Consider the following 21238-nt stretch of genomic DNA (forward strand, 5'->3'; position numbering starts at 1 on the left):
CAGCTCAAATTCCCAGAGGAGATAGCCCACACTAGCCTGAGACCAGATATTGTCCTCTGGTCTAAAGGTACCAAACAGGTGGTGCTTATCGAGCTGACGGTACCCTGGGAAGAGAGGATGGAGGAAGCGTACGAGCGCAAGCTCAAGAAATACCAAGCTCTCATCCTCGAGAGCCAGCAAAACGGATGGAAGGCCTGGAATCTGCCGGTGGAGGTGAGCTGCAGGGGCTTTGCCGGACAGTCGCTATGGAGAGCCCTCGGACTGCTGGGGATTGAAGGGCTTGCTAGGAAACGGCTGGTAGCCAACATCACTAAGCGGGCAGAGGAAGCATCACGGTGGATCTGGATACAAAGAGAGGTGCGGTGGCAGAGCCGGCCTACTGAAGGACTAAAGACATAGAGTTGGGTGGTGTTCAGCGGGGGTAGAGCCAGGACGCTGGATCTGCCGTTGAGCCCCTCCGAGGTGTCATGGGCTTAAATCAACGAAACACCAGTGAAGGGGGGTGCCCATTTGATAACCTGCTGAAGCCACCCAACTCCGGTCTATTCGAGGTATGCGGTCAAGCCTAGTCTTGGCTCAGGGAGGAGGACGCCCCTGCCATGCAGAGTCCCGTCGGTGCCTTGAGGGAAGGAGAGACGGAGAGAGCGAGGCCACTGGCCCACAGATGGCGCAGGAGCGAGTACCTGCAAAGGTGGGCCTGTTGCGATACCCTTATCGTATTTTGCATATCTGATGTTATGGTTATGGCACATTCAAACAATGCATTATTATACTGCATACCGGTATGTGTTTTGCCTACATAAAGCACAATCACAGTGTAGTAGTTGTGATGTGTAGTAGTTACCCTGCCATGTAACTCCAAATATTGGTGAGCTAGCTTCAATAGTTGTTACTTGATTTAGGAAGATAATCCGGATTGGAGCCGTGGATCTGGATTCAGAATGGTAAAATCAACAGGAAGAAAAAGTACCTTGTTTTGTCAAACTTAATCCAGAGCGATTTACAGTAAGCAAGGAAAACACAAGGTACATCAAATGCATAGAAATAGTAATCTATGATCATAGGTAAATCAAGAACCGATCCTCAGTCTAAACAGTAGGGCAATAATCTGTAAATTGAAACTATACATATAATGTAGGATGCCAGGTCCTGGCATAATATGTCAACATAACATGCTTTCCAAATTACATTTTAGCCTTTGCATATAAGCCTATGCTTTGTTTGCTTGCATGCTTAAAATTCCAAAAAGTGCAACTTTGAGACCTGTTATCACCATGTAATTAATTATTTTTGGATTATCAATTTCTAATCAACTGAGCAACTATTGAACATATCTCACCATATTCTTACATCATGGCAAAGTAACTATACAACCCACCAACAAAAAAAAGTGTCATTGTGCTTTAAGCTTGACTTAGTGCGTTGCTACGAGACACCTTGTGAGCTTGCAAATCTGCTCTTTTTGACTAGGCCTATAAATGAAGTGTTATACAACCGTATACACAGGCTGTTATCTGTTTACCATAAATATTACAAGACCAGGCAGAGCTGATGTGGTCATGGTTTGTTCTGTAAAGATTTGTTGCTAGTTATATCCAGGCAAGGACAGCCAGTAACCACGGCTAGGAATAATACACACCCAGAACGCACACGTCACCTATATCATGAAGTCTTTTCTATAGACATCATTACGTTCTGATTAGATGTATCTCAACCTCCCAGCTCACCTATGGCTTTCATCTTCATTCTCCTGCCATATTTAATGTGCAACGTCTCTGCTGGTGAGTGCATCTTTAATTGACCAATATTTTATGTAATGTAACGAACCCTTGTGTTCTAAGACTACACAGCTCATCGATCAGTTCAAAAAATGATGTTAAGATGAATATAATCATCATCAATGTGAATTGTGAATCACCTAGTGGTGCTCCTCTTGTACAGAGAAATCTATTGGTTATGTAGTATAGAGTAGACTAGAGCAGTGCATGGTTCCCAAACCTGCTAAGCTTGAGACCCAAAATACATTTTTGATGTGATGTCTCCCTGGGATGCAAACGTGAAAATAGCCGATCTACAAGCTCACATTTTGAAAAACAATGTTGGCATTCTTTTAAAATACCGGTAATAATATATATATATTACTCATTATACATCATCTCATGAACAACTGAATTTATGATTTGTTAGCCGATTTGCTCGTCTGCATATGACGTAAATATTCCCTTCATTGTCAATGGCAAATAATGTTTGTGTTAAGTCATATTTGGCGGACATTTTACCTAATTTCTCCTTTCATTGTAAATGGCAAATATTGAGACGTGTGGGGACAAAATTTACGTCATATTTGAGGCACATATGACCTAATTTTTCCTTTCATTGAACTGAATTTATGTGATTGGTTAGCTGATTTGCTCGTCTATATATGACATAAATATTCCCTTCATTGGCATCAATGGCATTTAATGTTTGTGTTGGCAAAAGCTAGCGCCTCAAAAATAAATAATATTCCCAAATATGGGTCCTGTCCTGACCCACTTTGGAAAACACTGTCTGATATACTGTATATCAGACTCTGTAAGGGGTTATTTCTTAGCTTATCGGTAGTGTATCTAATTACAATACATTTTGCTCTAAAAAACAAATAAAAGTCGAGGTCCAAAAATGGTCTCTCAATGTGATATTTATCACCTATTTGTGAATGAGTTCTCAGGGTCTGGACCACAGGTAGAGTTGCTCATTCCATAGCATATAACAATTACAATAACCTGTGTAGATCTACTAAACAGTCTAGACTACTGATGTAAGTCATACTAACCCAGAGCATAAACGTTTGGTTCAACTGAATGATTAATCCTGTTGGTGTCTGCTGTGAGCATGCATGCTCCCATGTGTGTAGGAGGGAGGCACAGTCAATAAGCTGGTATTTGAGTCATGTAATTGCTTATGATTTGAACTGTGATGAAAGTATTTTACCGTGTGGTACTGTGGTTTATTTAGTAGCCTTCCTACTCTGTGTGACAAAAGTGGATTTGTAAGAGTTGTCAAGCAACACACCAAGATCGCCCTCTGGAGGAACTGCTAGTGCAGTGCAGAGGCAGACCGTTTGCTACACAGAAGAACAACAAGGGTGTCTGACTGGTGGTCAGCCCTACTATGTTCTCTTAACTTCTCTATGCCCTATAATGTTCTCTGTCTGAATATGTCCACTTCCATTCATTACTATCTTTGGTCACACACACACACACACACACACACACACACACACACACACACACACACACACACACACACACACTTAATTTATGTCCACACAGAGGAAATTGCATACAAGGACATAAATAGTTCAGGTGCAGCAAAGTTACATCAACAAAACCAAGGCATATGTCCTCAGTCACGCTACAGCAAGCATGTCATGTCACCCAGCATTCCATGGGCACAAGGAGTAGTGTAGGCATCCTAAGTTCTAAACCCCCTCCAACAACCAGTCCACGGGCGGGCATGTCCCAGGCTGGACCACCAGAGAAACCCCCTCCAACAACCAGTCCGCGGGCGGGTATGTCCCAGGCTGGACCACCAGAGAAACCCCTTCCAACAACCAGTCCGCGGGCATGTCCCAGGCTGGACCACCAGAGGAAACAATTTCCCAGTCCACTCCTGCATTGCCACCCGGTGTCATATCGTTCTCGGTAGTGTGGCTGATCCCATGGGCCCAAAATCCACCCACTGTTGTTCCGACAGTGGACGGACACACCGATAGAAGGCCAGATCCAACGCCTCTCTTCCCGGTAGCTGCTCATGGGATTTGGGAAGGAGCACCAAGCAGCTGTCGGTGCCTTGTAGTATGCAAGCTTGCGATCATGTTGAAGCAGATGTTGCAAATGCATATCAAATCTGCACCCACTACATTAACGGTGGTAGTTAACTTACAACGGAGCAGTTTAACGTCATGCTCAGGACTCTCTCTCTCACAAACACACAGTTTGAGGGAACATAGGGGCAGGGCTGGGGAAACATAACCATAATCATCCAACCAGGTGTTGTGGAGAAGAACTGTGATTTTGCAAGGCCAACTGTGATAACCTTGCCTGTGCAAGGTTACCCAAAACGCTGTAACATTCTGTCTCCAGAGTTCATCGGCCTTCCTGACTTTGTGTCAGTGCCCGAGGATGTTCGCCCCAGGAACGTGTTGGCCGAGTTCCAAGTGCGGAACTTCAGCATTAAGCCTGACATCCGCATCTTTTCCGTCACCCCACACGAGGACCTCCTTGAGGCCCCTGTTATCACACCTGTAGCTGCCTCTGGCACCTTTGATGTCCAGGTGAGTAGGGCCATCATTTTAAATAATCTGATTTTAACCAAATGGACCAGAGGTGACTAAAATACACCAAGACTACCGACTACGCTAGTTGGAATTGCACCAACAACCATTTAAGGCTTAACTTTAGAAGGCCAATAAACATCCAAATAATAAATGTATACGCAGCACACACATTAGCACTACAAAAAGGGTTTACAGCAATCTCAATAAGAACTGGCATAAAAAGAGGGAAGCGAAAAAAGTACAAAGACATGCACATCCAACCCAAACTTGGGCAGGTGCCGAGCGATGAGCCCACAGTGTGCGAGCGTCACAGTACATGTACATCTTTTCAACAAGCTAACATTATGTATAATAAAAAACACTTACCACTGAGTGCTGCGCACCATTGCAGAAAGCTGCCTCACTTTACCATGACCATACATTTTGAAGTATAAAAGCATTGCATATCATTTATAAGTCAACCCCATGCCATAAAACCCACTCTTGACGGTCACAGTGGGTCCCACTCTGCTCGCTCCATCTCTGTCTTCGGCACATTATGTCAACACACTCTGCTTTTAAAGGGCTGCTTACATGATGATGACAGGACACTTGAATAATCTTTATGGAGAAGAATATTGCTAGTTGATGATAAGGTTTGCTGATGTCTTTATAGATAATACAGAATGGCTCTCTGGACTATGAGAGGGTCAGCTTGTACACTGTGGGTTTGCAACTCGTCAATGCGACTGGCTTCATCATAGAGCAAACCTTCCACATCAGAGTGGGAGACGTGAATGAGCCCCCACAGTGTGACCCTCTGTTCCAGTTAACAGGTAAAATATACTGATTGTCAGACCCAGCAACAAGTGTACAGTATATCCTACAGCCCCATGACACCTTGTTCCGTGACGATCTGTGGTGTGTGTGTACCATGGGACTCTTACGTAAAGCAGTGGTTTTCAACCCTTTTCATATCAAGGTCCATTATTTATTCAGCATTTGAGCCACGGATCACCATTTGATGAGATTTAGCCTCTCAGACCCCATTTTGGTACCAGAGACAACAGGCAAAATAACAATTCTTCTACATTCTCTAATTGTAGTAGTGCAGATGTACAATGACAATAATTTAACTCTTGAGAGCGTATAATGAAACCACATGGGCCCTTACGGGTCCATATGGTTTCGTTTTACATTCCCAAGAGTTAAAGATCTATAAAGGTCCATTTGATTACCATTACCAACGCTCCATCATTTAGCTGGGGACCACCTGGAACCCTAGCTCTCAACAACGGTTGAAAACCACTGATTTAAAGATTTGAGATATCCCCTAGTTTGGTTGGATGTGAATTCACATTCTCATTGGCTGTGGGACGTTCCGTGCAAGGAAGCTTTGAGAAGGAAAGGAAATGGTCACGTGACTTGGCTGTGCCATGACACCTTCATGGACACTTTCATGGGAGCCAAACCGGAACTCACACCGGAAGTTAAATTAATACATGGCATGATGGCAGGGAATGCAGCTGGCTGGACCAGCTCATAACAAACATTATTTCTGAACAATTGAGACCGTCATATAATTGGTTCAGGAATATAACCAAAGACATATCACAGGTTGTGTTATATGTCTTCTGTTGTTTTCCAGAAGCGATTATACTTTACAAAAGGTCTCAGTCATTCAGAAATAGTGTTTGATCATGAGCTGGTCACTGAGCTGAGTGAGCTCTCATTGACTCCAATGCATTCTGCTGAACTTCCGGGTGTAGTTTGGCTCCCATGAAAGCGTCCATGAAAGTGTCATGGCACAGCCCAGTCACGTGGCCATGTCCTTTCCTTCTCAAAGCTTCCGTCAAGGTTAATTAAATAAGGTTAGAAAGCGAAGACCGTACGTTGGACTCCATGTTGCTCCCTGGAAGGAAAGAAACATGTGCAATTGAGACCAAGGAAGCTGAACACGGAAGTGTTGGCTGCATGTAGCCCATTGCGCATGTTTCTTTCCTTCCAGGGAGCAACATGGAGTCCACCGTATGGTCTTCGCTTCCTGTCCTCATTTAATAGTCCTTGGATTCCGATTGGGAAGTTTATAAAGAGAGGTGGACACTTCTGGTATCAGGTACTTGAGCTCTCACTGCATGTATGCACACAGACAACTCATTGTATTGTGAAGTCTGTGTGGACTGACCTGCGTGCAGTTACAACACCAAAGTCTGCTAAATCTTTGTCGAGGCCGTCATATACCCACTCCTCTACACCCAGAAGCAAGGCAATATCTTACGTTATGCAACCATATTAGTAGGTGTTTCTTTTCAGGAGCTACTGTCCATGTTCCAGAGGACTTCCCAGCTCCAGTGTCCATATATACCATACTGGCCTCGGACCCTGACCACAACGACACTACCTCAGTAATCTTTCACGCGGCACATTAGTGCTGCACCTATCCATTGTTTTAACACCATTATGATATCAACTATGTTTTTAATCAATCAAATACTTTAGAAGCATGTTCTTTGTTTTATGTATATTATAGCATGAATCAACGTGAAATACATTCTAATATATTTTTTTAATCAAATAAATCGATTAGTCTGATTAACGACTTGAGCTTTATTTTATACCTTGTCTTGATAGTGTTGTGCAAAATAATAGCAATCGATCTTATAATCATTATATTTCATATTTGATTAAATGAGTTTGATTATCTGCTGCATCACTACAGCACATCTGTATATCACTTTTGGCTCAAGAGGTTGATGTATTGTATATGTCTGTAGTTCTCTATCACTCAGGTACGTCCTGAATCCTCAAGTGGTAGATTTCATATTGATGGAGGTGATGGAGGTGGCACGCTTACATCCAGCGAGCCGTTCGATTACCACAATGGACCAAAGGTATGATCAGTTGTGTCACAAAACTGTGTATATGTATACGTGTCTGTGTTTAGAGTAAAGTTACTGCTTCAGTAATGCTGAATTACAGAAGTTTGAGGTGGATGTGGCTGTGAGAGACAGACACGGTGCCAACTGCACTGGAACGGTCAGAATCCAGGTTCTGAAAGTATACAACCATCCTCTGGACTTTGTGTAAGTACAACAAACGGAAACCTCCTATGTCCATTGTCCATATTCTAACATTGTGTTTTTTGTTTTGTAAATTAATACTACTGTGTCACACAAAAGTAGCAGATCAACAAGTTCGAAACTCGGGGCAAAGTGACACGTTTTGAGCTTGTAGATCTGCTACTTTTCATGCTTTTGAAGTTGAATCCTGAAAAGTAACAGTTATAGATGTTTCCACCCGACAGAGACAGTATATGCCATGTATTTTTACATTAAACCAGATGGAATGTTTATGACATAAGATGCAAATATGGCCTACAAAAATATTGGAATGGTTTCTTGATTTATGTTTTCAGTCACCATTTCCAGAGCGTATCCATCTTTGAGAACCAAGGACCTGAGTTCTTTGTAGCTGCCGTAAGGGCTAATGACTCCTTCCCTGATGTGCGTTACACCTTTGTGAGTGACTACCCACCTTTCAAGATACAGAAAGGTTAGGCCTGCCGCCTGACTCATGCTACATTCTACTTTGGGATCTTTCCGGTTTCATATTTTGTCTTAAACATTTCAATCTTGGCATCCCAGGCTGTTCAGAATAGATCTACAAGCTCACAATGCGTCACATGGTGTCGCAAGATATTGTCATGTTGTCGTCCGCAGTCAAATATATATCAGTTTGGGGGTCCTAATCATTAAACCCCTTAAAACCGAGAAAAGCATCTGCCACGCTGTGAGCAAGCTTGTACATCATTATGTACCTGGCCTAGTAGGGGGTGCCAAGATACACAACAAAAAACAGGGGAGACGCAGTTTACCAAATAAATAGAATTTATTGATTAACCAAAATAAGTAATCAAACGATAAATCAGGAATAAACAGATGAAGTGTAGAGATCAGTATTCAGTGGTGTAGTGCGTGTATGCATGAGTGAAATGTATGTGTGCGTGTTGTATGTATTAACAGAAATGTTTAAAAGTGTGCATGGTGGAAAAGGTGCAGGAGGCAAATGAAAAGAACAGAACTGGGGAAGGACTGGGGAAGCAGGCATTTATAGGGCGTCGACACCCGGGCCCAGGTGGGAGCTGATCATCATTAGTAGCTCTGCTCCCCAATACTATTGGATGAAAGAAACAGAGGTTACTAGGGTAAACACAACATATACCAAAACCAGACAACCTAAGAGTAATAGATACATCTGCTATTAAAAAAAAACAAAAAACTACTGGTTCAGAAGGCATCAGGTCTTCTTAATGGGTTCAAATGTTTTCTCAACCACTGATCTAGTCTCCCCTGCTGTCTCATCAGAGGACGGAGTGATCAGAACGGCCTATAATCTGGACCTAGAGGCCGACGGGGCCGTGCTGGCTCACAGTGTCCTGCTGGTGAGGGCCTACAGCCTGGCAGAGGAGCGCACTGGCACCGCCACCGTCACCGTCACTGTCTTGGACGTCAACGAGTATCCACCATTCTGCTTCCCTCCTGTGATTGTGTAAGACGAAATGCACTCAATTAGTGTTCTTTCACTGACTCAACTCATTTAACTGTCAGAGTTAAACAAACACACATTTTGCTGTGTACTCAACTGCAGCTGGCCTCATTACATTTACAGTGTGTTTTAATAGTATTAAAAGTGGTTCTCAACTCCCCCAATATAATCATATTTGAACTGAAGACCCCCCAAATGTTAGTTTGTTGATTACTTTTGATGCAGTAATGCTTCTTTTTCTTTCTTTCTTTTTTTTTTTTTACTTCACTTTCATCTGGGGACGCCCCTGGGCCACAGGTTGAGAACCACTGTTTTATACTACTATAACTACTACTAAAATGATGCACAGCAAAAGTTTCACAGCTATTGTGGATTTCACTCAATTTGAGAGTCAAATTGAGAATATATATCACAGGGTCTTTCTGTGTGGAAAAAAATGGGTTACAAAATCGTGGGATAAAGATAAAAGATAAAGATAAAAGAGAATATAAATCACTGGCTTAGCTAAAGAATTGTCTGCCCATTTCAGAAGACTGGGATGAGGATAATCTAGGCTGGCGGGCTTCATGGCTTGAGTGCCTCCCGCATTGTAAACAGAATTAATGAAAGAAAAAAGAAGAATCTTGTTGATTCATGGTATAAAAAACAAGAGACGAAAAAATGAAAAGAAAAGAAAACAGGACAGAAAGTGCTCATAACAATTCGTCATCTCAATCTTGTCACACAGATGTCCATTCATTTAGCGCACAAGGCAACACACGGGATATATAGGCTACAGATATCATTCCGCCTCCAAGTCCTATAGGCATCACCACCAATATAAAATGTGCTAAACATTGGCAACATTAAAAAATAGTTTTCCAAACCTTCCAAAACTGGGTTTAATATGTGGTGCGTTGGGAGCTTGTACATCAGCTATTTGTGCCATTTTATTTAAATGGGGCTTGGTGGGGCTTGGTTGTTATACTGCAGCTATCTAACACTACAATATTATAAAGGATAATGTGCAAAATATAGAGGTTTCTCAGAAAGATATCCGTGATTACTGTTATGGTCAGCTTAGTGACTATACTATAGTGTCTGAGCACACCCAGAGCAGGCGAGTCTGTCTGGGTGAATGAAGAGGTATAAAGAGACAATAAAGCTTAATTTACAGTATAGTATAGTGACTATACTGTAAATTTCACATTGCGCAATGGAGCTTGACATTCCTTTTTTTTTGGCAAGTGACACCAGCTGGCATATAAATCAACTTTCAAGGTTGTCATTAGCCAGAGGTGTGCCTCTTTATAGGAGTTCAACCTTTTATGTTTCACCAGAATCACCACACACAGCTTTTGAAGTAACTACTTGATATGCTGAGTCCTGGCCAGTGGCATTATCGGGTTGGGGCATAGCCGTGAATGATGGGACCTCTTTCCGCCTAATAAAGAATTGTCAACTGCTCTGCAGTGCTTTGACTGCTTTGACTTTTATTTTCGTTTCTTGTCATAAAGACCCATCCCTTACGGGATACTGTATATGAGACACCAAAAACACATTAACTTTCTGAACACAGAAACTGCACAAAAATAAAATATTTGGTATGTTTTCCCATGCTTTTGCAAGTGCAAATATGTTATGTTAAAAAATCCGAACCAGTCTCTCTGCGATGCTTAACCATATAAGATCCAGACATTTACACTGAGAATGTGTCTTGACTCTTTACTGTAAACTAGAACAGTGCCTGTTGGGGGGTGATCAGGTGTGATCAATTTTGTTGTGATGTCAGAACAGGCCAGCTCCATATATGAAGATATTGGGGTGATCAGGTCCAGAGCCAGTGCAGGGGCTTTTGTGCTGGTTCTGGACAACTGGCTATCCGGCGGACTCGACACCGGGAATTGCACTCCCTGTGGGGATGTGGAACACACGTGTCAAATTTGAAGTCGGTGGGGCGAATGGTTCCTGAGTTACGTGAATTCCAGGCGTACGTACAGAGATATGGTGTATTTATAGATGGATGAATTCTTCTCTCGTTGATAATAATCTTTATTGTCCCGAAGGATATTTGTCTTCACAGTCTGTTCAACACCCACATCAAGAACAATACATACAGTAGCACATAACAGCAAGACGATACAAAAACATGCGGTCTCCACTGCATACAGAACCATCCCATCATACATGTACGATGTATACAGAACCATCCTATCGGCGAGGCAGTTTGTTTAATGCCGCGATAGTTTTCAGTGCACCACTGTGTAAAATGAGAAATGGAATTCTGATAAACCGTAATAGAGTTATTGTCATGGAGCAGTCCGAGAATGGCAGTGTCAGATTATTTAAAGTATGTGATGTTGTTGGGTGAAGGGCTAGTAGAGTCATTTGTCTATAGTGTGTAGAGGAAAGGACTGAGGATACAACCTTGAGGGGCCCCTGTGTTGGTGATAACAGTTGATGAGAAAGATGTACCTACTTTAACTGTCTGTGGTCTGTTACTCAAAAAGTTGAGTGTCCAGTGCATGAGGAGTGGAGGAATGTTGAGGAGGTGCAGTTTCTAGTGTTAAAAGCAGAACTAAAGTCCACAAAAAGAATAGTAGCAAAATTATCCAACGATGAGTGAAGGAGGCATGCCACAGCATCCTCTGTCCCCCTCTTTGCCCTATAGACAAAGAGGGGGGGATGTTGGGCAGAAATCTCATATTCTAACTTTTAAGGTTTTTTTTTGGTGTAAATTAACCCTTAATTGGCCGTCTTTCTTGACCTTTCTGTCTGTGGTTCTATCACAGACTGGTGGTTCCTGAGACCACTGCAGTGGGCTCCAACCTGGGCACTCTGACATGCTTGGATATGGACGCCAGCAACAACAGCGTCTCTGTCAGCATGATTGACAATGGCCTGTCATTCATCAAGTTCAGATTCCAAGATGGACAGCTCCAGGTGACCAACGAGACGGCATTCAATGAAATTCAGCGTAATTGCCAATTCATTGAGTCATGAATCAGATTGTTGCAACAGTTCCTCTCTTTTGCAGGTAAACAACACGCTGGACTATGACACAGAGGAGATGGCCTCAAACGGCTTCCAGTATGAAGACACAATCTTGGCCATTGACGCAGGAACACCCCCACGCACATGTCAGTGTGAAAACTGGTTCCTTTTAGTGTTTTATGCAATCAACAACTTTAATGCCGTCAACTGATATTCAACTGATATGAATAATGTGTGAGTGTGTGTGATAGTGTGTGTGCACACACGTGTATTAAAGCTGCACTATGTAACTTATCTCTTCTATCCCGGATTTGAACCCGGCTTCTGCGCAAGAGCTTGAATGTTTTACCTTTGAGATAATAGAGCCTGCCTGCTTGCTCAGGGGATAAATTTAATCTTGACCATCAGGTCAAAATTTGTGTCAAAACAAAAAACAGGATCATGTCAAAGGTCATGTCTCACCTAGACACACACAGGATCTAAATGTCTCAATAGAAGAGCATGGGGACAAAATACAACCACCCCAACCGTAAGTTATATTGTATTAACATACTCTATAGTACAGATTTGATTTTCATAAAAAGTTACAAGTTATATTCTATTAAGTTATATTGTATTAACATACTCTATAGTACAGATTTGATTTTCATAAAAAAGTTACATAGTGCTGCTTTAAAAATTCAAGGTCATATGCACATGCACAACAGCATGCCAGTGAACACAAATGAACATTGTGTGCGTGCGTGCGTGTGTCCAGCCCAGATACGTGTTCTGGTTACAGTGACTCCAGTGAATGAGCATGAGCCGGTGTTCGTGGCTCCACTGGAGCTGCGGGTTCGAGAAGACACGAAGCCAGGGTCTGCTGTGGGAGTCGTGGTGGCCAGAGACCAAGACTGGCCCTTTGACAACATACGTTACTCCATCCTCTCAATGAACAGCATGTTTACTGTTGATCCTGACACTGGTAAGATCATCTACGTCAGCGTTTCTCAAACCTTTTCATGTCAAGTGACCCCCAAATTCAGGGATCCCTTGTACAATCTCACAGTGTGGCACAAAGTGAGCTTGTATATCTGCTATTTCTTATAGCCAACATATAAAAAATATGGATAAAGTGGTTAAAAGTATTGCTGGTCCACCACTTGACAACCACTGATCTTACATGTCACTCTATTTCACTGGGGTTCCCCCTGTCACTTCAGCAGGCAAATGGTTTCTTCTTTCCTGGTCTGCAGGGCAGCTGTATCTAAACACAGAACTGGACTTCGAGCTTCAGCAGAGACATGTGGTGAGGGTGCAGGCAGAGGACTACGACCAGGATGTGGACAAAATCAACAGGAAGACGGGATTTGTGGACCTCATCATACATGTTGAGGTCAGGAAGGAATAGAATCTTGGGGACAAGTTCCAATTCTGGAGATAAATTCATGTAGTATGTATGGTCAATTAAGAATTTGGTATAAAATGCAGAGTCAGGCACCTTATCCCCTAGTGAGATTTCAAATAAACACATTTTAAGAAGGCGAGTACTGATAAAGAATAGTGGATGAAAGAAATAATTCAGTGGCTCTCAAAGTGGGATCCAACCAGGGACTGTCAGGGTTCCTTGAGGGGGGTTCCAAATGGACCCTTACAGGGCTGTAACTGAGTGTGTGCAAACGTGTTCAAATGGTCCATTTGTACAGAGTCATGCTGCCCTACAAAGCCAAAGTGCAGTAATTATGCTTTTGGACACACACCGACTAATTTGTATATCCCAAAGGTCAAATTAGCTCAAGAACAGATATACAGTTAGAATTAGTGAAGTGTCACTTATATGCCGATATCTTATTTGGCTGACCAGTTGAAACACTTTTAAATCCATCAGTTAATTTGTTTCCGTAGTTACTGCACTTTGGCCTTGTTCTTGAAATGTTAAAGTTATCATTTAAAACTCCCATTTCTTGCTTGTCTGTTAGAATGTGAACGACAACGCTCCGGTGTGTGACCCTGTCTCGTATGAGTCGACCATCTTCTCCACCCGGTCTGATAAGCTGCCGATCCTCCAGCTCAGCTGCACCGACGCAGATGGTGATGATCTAACTGCTACCATCACCAACGGTGTGTGTCACCCTATGATGATGTCTGTGCAAGCTTTACAATATTTTAATGAGTGTCCAGGTCGTGCAGAGTGATTTCAACCACGAAGGGTAACCCAGAATCTCACATAACCTGAAACGTTCTAGAACCAGTAAACTAACCAGAACTGCCCCTGAAGGGGCAGGTAAGTAAAAAGGTTGAAGACCTAGAGAAATCTACAGTCATGTTGATCATTCCATAAGTAAACAAGTAGCCTTGTTAACCAGCGATCAACCACAACCATAGGGTATGCCAGCACAGGTCAGGAACCTACTGGTAATCGCCATTTTTGTGACGGACATAAAACATAACAATAATTGCGACCGAAGGTCGCAGTTAACTATGGAATCGAGCATTTCCTGTCAGTTAGTGTGACATCATCAGGGATGGAAATGTGGAGACACTAATGTCATAGTAAATGCCTGACCTGCTGTTGCAGTTAAGCCCATATATGGAGATCCCTGATGTCATCACTAGTGGAAAAAGAGAAAAGAACCAGCACACTCATCTGCTCCAAAAGTTATACTTTATTGACCACGTTTGGAGCCTAGGCTCTTCATCTGGTCCAAATGGAGATGTGAGTGATCTATTGGCCAGCAACTCTACATCTGACCTCAAACCCTTACATCTCCATATATGGATATATTTCAGAACCTGACATTCCATATGTTGATCCTTCCCCATCCACCTGTCCATTCAAATTTCAAACTCTAGACGGGCCTGCCCCAAAGTAATTAGTGCAGCCGGAAACTGGAGTTCTCAACAGGCCTGAAAATTAAGGCCTGGCCCTACCGTGGCCCTCATCAAACCCTGTACACTCAAGAGAATGTACCCGCTGTCACCCTTACATCTCCATATACTGTATGGAGCTGACCTCTTCTGACATTCCATATATTGATCTGACCTCATCAAACCCTGTCCACTCAAGAAATGCTCCTTATATGGCCAGTACAGAATTCATTCCATGTTGATCTGACCCCCCATGCCAAAGCGCCAGCACTCTGCCGTCAACGAGGCGGATGCGTGCATGACCTCCAGGCGTCTTACTGGTATTACTAGAAACACATAAAGAGTTAGCCCTGACCATAATGTGTCCGTAACTCTGAGTGTTCAAATGGAACCAAATGGACTCATTTATAGACTATTAACCACTAGTACTAGTTAGAATATGCCATAGTGTCCTAGTAAAGTGTCCTACATATTCAGAAGAAAACCTGGGACCTAGAAAAGCTGGTAAGAAATGTATAATGGTGTGTAAAAAAGAAAATCTAACATTTGCCATGGACAAGACCAAGTCTTTGCCACAGACACATTTGTCTGTGTATGGACACAATGATCACCCCTGCCTCCAGTATCTCCTGTTTCAGCCTATCTACCTATATTCACCACATATTTCTGTGAAATGGTTCGTCACACAGGCGCAGCAGTCGATCGCTTCCACATCGACTGGGATCTGTGGCTGTACTCCAAGAACGTATTCTCCTACGTTGTGGATGGAGTGTATGATCGTCCCATGTTTGAGGTGACATTCTCTGTGTCCGATCGCGATGACAAGCATCGAACCACGGCGGTGGCTTACATCTACGTGGTCGCTTGGACCACCACTACTCCAACCACCACCACTACGACTACGGTAAGATAACCACCACCACTACGACTACGGTAAGATGGCTTTCACACACAGGTTCCTTTACTTTACTACTCCAACCACCACCACTACGACTACGGTAAGATAGCTTTCACACACAGGTTCCTTTACTTTACTACTCCAACCACCACCACTACGACTACGGTAAGATGGCTTTCACACACAGGTTCCTTTACTTTACTACTCCAACCACCACCACTACGACTACGGTAAGATGGCTTTCACACACAGGTTCCTTTACTTTACTACTCCAACCACCACCACTATGACTACGGTAAGATGGCTTTCACACACAGGTTCCTTTACTTTACTACTCCAACCACCACCACTACGACTACGGTAAGATGGCTTTCACACACAGGTTCCTTTACTTTACTACTCCAACCACCACCACTATGACTACGGTAAGATGGCTTTCACACACAGGTTCCTTTACTTTACTACTCCAACCACCACCACTATGACTACGGTAAGATAGCTTTCACACACAGGTTCCTTTACTTTACTACTCCAACCACCACCACTATGACTACGGTAAGATGGCTTTCACACACAGGTTCCTTTACTTTACTACTCCAACCACCACCACTACGACTACGGTAAGATAGCTTTCACACACAGGTTCCTTTACTTTACTACTCCAACCACCACCACTACGACTACAGTAAGATAGCTTTCACACACAGGTTCCATTACTTTACTACTCCAACCACCACCACTATGACTACGGTAAGATAGATTTCACACACAAGTTCCTTTACTTTCACAACCTTTGTTGGATCAGGGCCCACTTGAAAAAGCATTCGTGGCCCACCCATCTGACCACTTAACATGGCAGCCGTGGTTTGTTTTTAGAGCATGTTTATCTTAATCAGTCGATTGTGTTCCAGCTTGGAAAGCAACCAACATAGTTTAAGTTCCTATGTTTTATATCAAAATGAAGTCATTTTTCAAGGTGTAACATGTTTATGTTATTTTTATCATTAAAATCTTAATGTTTTGCCAAGTATTCGGGGCTTCACATCCACACAATACCCTCATGTTCCACCGGTGGGCCCTGGCCCGCAGGTTGAATCCCTGGTGTACAGTGTTGTGCAAATGTGCACTAATAAGTCACAGATCCTGGGGACACAAAAATGACCAAAGGAACAGAAAATGTGTTTGCTTCTTACACAATTATTTGAATTAGGATGGTGACTAGACATCTTGCTCTGGTACAATACAGTACAGTTTCAAGTTATTGCTGTATCTTGGGATCAATATTATTGCGAATGCAGTGAGCACTTACTATGAGACCTAGCAGATCATGTCTGTCTGTGTGTCCCCCCTTTGTGCCCATATATGGAGCCGAGTGATTTGTTTGTGATTGATGCAACACACTCCATATTTGGACGTATAGCTGCTTTGGGGACTCCTTATATGGTTATGGCTAAGTTAAAAACTTAACTTAAAAATAACTTAACTTAAAAATGTACGAGCTGCGTTCGCTTCCCGCGTTTGCGCGTCTTACTGGTAATGTGTGGGATACTGTGAGGACACTGTAACCTTGTGTCGTATTTTTATTTGTTTGCATGGTGCAGGATAGTTTTATAGGTTCTGTTCTGTATTGATGGTGCCTATTGTTTCCTTCTAGACGGTACATGTAACTCTGTAACTGTTTAACTGCTGTGCTGCCTCTGGCCGACTGAAATTCCCCTGCGGGATCAATAAAAGCGGTATCTATCCATCTATCTAACTTGCCTTTGGAGCTGACAGTGCCTCTCTGCTGTTTATCCTTCAGACTAAAGCTCCCCAGGTGGTGACTGTGAGGTCTGATTACTGGGACCCTGATCCATTGTTTGTTGTCATGATGACTGTGACTGGAGGGCTGCTCCTCGCCGCTCTGGGTCTGATCACATGGGCCATTCTGAAATGGTGAGCCAATGCTGTCTCTCTGTCAGTCTGTGGATATGTACAGCAACCTACCTACAAGATACAACACTACACCTCATTGACACCCATGTACCTCGTCTCTAACTGATAGGTATAAATCTACCATAATACTGTATAAGACTAAGGAAAGGACTGTATGAATTAATAGATATGTATTAGCATCGATAGCTAGAGAGCTAGAGCTCCGGAACTCCGGAACTGTATAAATACTTTTGAAAGTACTCCAAGTACCATAAATACCAAACACTGAGGCAAAGGGCCTGTAACAATATACTGAAGTGGTTCTAAAACCTTTTAGACTATAATGAGTAAAAGTCAGAGTATAACAGAGTTAACCAAAATACCTCAGGCAAGCAGAACTTAGAGGAGGTTCAATCAGATATATTTACCATTATACCGGGAGAGAAGAAGGCATGCAATCCGGACAGCGTTTCACAAAGAAACACACGCATACACGCATGCATTAACATCCACACCACCACAACGTCTAATTAATATCTGTTCATTTATGTCACTAGAAGAGTGACACAAATTCAACGTTTGCCACCTGAAAAGTACTACGAAAAGAGGTTAATCAAACAGAAACGACAACATTTGGCCAACCTGGCGGGAAGGAAAGTACAAGATAGGGAAAACATTTGGCCAACCTGGCGGGAAGGAAACAACCTTGGGAAGGAAACAAGATATTCAACAGTTGGTACTTTGAAGAGATGTGAAGAGATTAAATCTGAAACCTGAAACTAGCGAAGAGAGAAAACTAGACTAAAGACCTTGGTACGGGAGGCCGGGTATCAGAGCACAATGGACGGGGGTCGCACGAGGGACCGCTGGGTACGACCCGGTTCCTGCATAACCCAGTTCCTGCACGACCCTCCTGCCCATTATGCCCGATATCCCAGATTCAACCCATACCCCGGGAAGAACTACACTATAACTGACGTAGATCCAGCATCGTTCAGCTCGTAGATTTAATGTTGTCAACGTCGGGCCCCAAATTCAACATGCTCGTAGATTACACGTCGCGTCGGGCCAATCAAAAACAGATTCAACACACACGGCAAACACATGCGCGCACACACAGACAGACAACCCCCCCCCCCCCCCCCCCACACACACACACACACACACACACACACACACCCACACCCTTAGGCCCATCACAATTACTACATAATAAGTATTTGTGATAATCGCAATACTTTTGGGATAATAGTAATAATCGCTCCCATGTTAGAAAGTAGTGGAAGTAGCAGATCTAGGAGCTCAAAACCGTTTTGATCTCGTAGATCTGCTACTTTCACAATTCAAGCATTTTTTTGTAATTTAAATAAATGTATTAATACTTGTGACGGGCCTAATGTACCTCAATGTACCAGCTTGAGCGGTACATTTGGGGATTCCAGACAACATAGCGCGCCCACTATCGTTGCCCGGGCGAGGAGACCCTCGACCCTACCCCCGACGTCACAAGATCACTGTCCTGGCGGGGAGACCCTCAATCCAGCCCTAGGTGTTCCCAAGGAGCATTCCAGACATCAAGGGCAGCAGGCATCATATCCTTTAAAAAGAAAAAGAAAAAAATTGTGTTAGAAATGACTCCCCATGTCCCCCATATATGGGGACCAGGTTGGCGGAGGGTGTGTAGAGCCCAGGATCACATTAAATAATTGGACGGTTGTAATATAGGAAAAACATAATAAAAGAATATATATTTTACTTTGAGTATTTCAATTTCCAGTACTTTTACCACTACATATCAGAGGCAAATATTGTACTTTTACTCCACTACGTTAATTTGAAAAATGTCGTTACTATGTGTTAGTCTGTACATTAAGATCAGTGGTTTAACCCTTTTCATATCAAGGCCCATTATTTATTGGGCATTTGAGCCACGGAACCACCATTTGACGACATTTAGCCTCTCAGACCCATTTGAGCCACGGACCACCATTTGATGACATTTAGTCTCTCAGACCCATTTGAGCCACGGACCACCATTTGATGACATTTAGTCTCTCAGACCCATTTGAGCCACCATTTGATGACGTTTAGCCTCTCAGACCCATTTGAGCCACGGACCACCATTTGATGACATTTAGTCTCTCAGACCCATTTGAGCCACCATTTGATGACGTTTAGCCTCTCAGACCCATTTGAGCCACCATTTGATGACATTTAGTCTCTCAGACCCATTTGAGCCACGAACCACCATTTGATGACATTTAGCCTCTCAGACCCAAAACTAAAGAATATGTTGGTGTCGTTGGATAAGATCTTTTCCACCATTCCATGCTGTATTGATGTTGGTAACTTGGTACCATTATAGGAGAGATAGCAGGCAGATGTTGATCAAAATAACAATTCTTCTACATTCTCTAATTGTGTAGACTTCTTGTAAATTAAGTAATGCAGATGTTTAACAATAATTTTACTCTTGAGCGTAAAATGAAAACAAATATTTGGTTTCATAACTTTCATTTAACTCTCTCAAGAGTTAAAGATCTATAGAGCGTTGCAGTCCCGATCCCTCGAGAGACTTCCGCGTTCATTTCGTCATAGACTTTTCAAAAAGTATTTATTTAAAGACGTTTACACCGCAGACAAACTGGAGTTGTGACAAATCATGACAAAAAAACACAATGTTTTGGGATGATCAAATAATTAGAAAGAAATGACAAATTACAAATGATTTGATCGGCCCAAAACATTGTGTTTGTCATGATTTGTGACAACTGAAGTTGGCTTTGTCCGCAGCGTAAACATCTTTAAATAAATACTTTTTGAAAAGTCTATGAGGAAAATGAACGGGGAATTATTTTATCAATTAACTTGTGTAACTCGTGAATGGGGGCGAACGTGTTAATAGGCTCTTCCTTCCATGGAGGCCCCTGGCAGCTGTCCCCTGATGTCATCTTTGGCTATAGCCCCAGGCAGTGGTAGGAAAAAAGCACTCACATTTCTTTACCCCAGTGCCCCCCAGAAAATGACCGGAAAATGAAGGGAAACTTCACCCTTTTTGCAAAACATATGTTAATGATGTTTAGAAGATTTAGCACACTTTCCTGGGGGTCTTTGTGTGTGTAATATGTGGTTTGTCATGGACACTGGACTCACATCCTTCCTGGACTACATGTTGGCTCAGTAAGACAGCCCTCCCTCTATCCACAAGGAGGAGCAGTGCACCAAAGCATTACAGGGATTTTAGTCCAGGAAGGACTCAAAACTAAAACCACATATTACACACATAAAGACCCCCAGGAAAGTGTTCTAAATCTTCTAATCGTCATTAACATATATTGCAAAAAGTGTCCCTTTAATATTCACCAAAACCAGAGCAGAACTCCCACCACGGGACTCTGGCAATTAATCAATAAAGTTGCAACCACTATTAATGGCAAGTATTTCATACAGCTTAAGTTAAAACATTGTGAACTATCCGTTTAAGCAAAAGTATCAATGCTTCCATGTCGAAATATGTCTGCTGTACTGTACTGTACTGTACTGTACTGTACTGTACTGTACTGTACTGTACTGTACTGTACTGTACTGTACTGTACTGTACTGTACTAGCTCTCCTCCGTGGCCTGTGTGTTAGGCTGTGCAACAAGGACACATGGTGAACAAATGCTATAACAACCCAGGGACCCAGGGGTACAGCCACACAGAGCTGTCTACAGGAGTGGTTGTGTCACTCAATAATATCACAACACGGAATGTATTGA

At 42.8% G+C, this 21238-nt stretch overlaps 1 protein-coding gene across 1 annotated transcript in view; it reads left to right on the forward strand.

Moving 5' to 3' along the window:
* Positions 1 to 553: 553 nt before the first annotated feature.
* The window catches only part of LOC308333344 (cadherin-related family member 4-like), a gene marked incomplete at both ends in the record, with an annotated part of 28944 nt that continues 8259 nt past the window's right edge, over positions 554 to 21238 (forward strand). Inside the window, 16 exons of the mRNA XM_080789695.1 lie at positions 554 to 691; positions 3486 to 3669; positions 4128 to 4318; positions 4977 to 5136; positions 6614 to 6705; positions 7090 to 7191; positions 7280 to 7383; positions 7716 to 7852; positions 8665 to 8848; positions 11617 to 11767; positions 11862 to 11964; positions 12576 to 12782; positions 13054 to 13193; positions 13777 to 13918; positions 15355 to 15569; positions 17365 to 17484. Of these exons, the coding sequence (XP_080645821.1) occupies positions 554 to 691; positions 3486 to 3669; positions 4128 to 4318; positions 4977 to 5136; positions 6614 to 6705; positions 7090 to 7191; positions 7280 to 7383; positions 7716 to 7852; positions 8665 to 8848; positions 11617 to 11767; positions 11862 to 11964; positions 12576 to 12782; positions 13054 to 13193; positions 13777 to 13918; positions 15355 to 15569; positions 17365 to 17484 (2370 nt within the window). The remainder of the gene's footprint in view (positions 692 to 3485; positions 3670 to 4127; positions 4319 to 4976; positions 5137 to 6613; positions 6706 to 7089; positions 7192 to 7279; positions 7384 to 7715; positions 7853 to 8664; positions 8849 to 11616; positions 11768 to 11861; positions 11965 to 12575; positions 12783 to 13053; positions 13194 to 13776; positions 13919 to 15354; positions 15570 to 17364; positions 17485 to 21238) is intronic.

This window comes from Protomyctophum bolini (genome assembly GCF_963924005.1).
Source record: "Protomyctophum bolini genome assembly, chromosome: 2".
Taxonomy (NCBI): Eukaryota; Metazoa; Chordata; class Actinopteri; order Myctophiformes; family Myctophidae; genus Protomyctophum; species Protomyctophum bolini.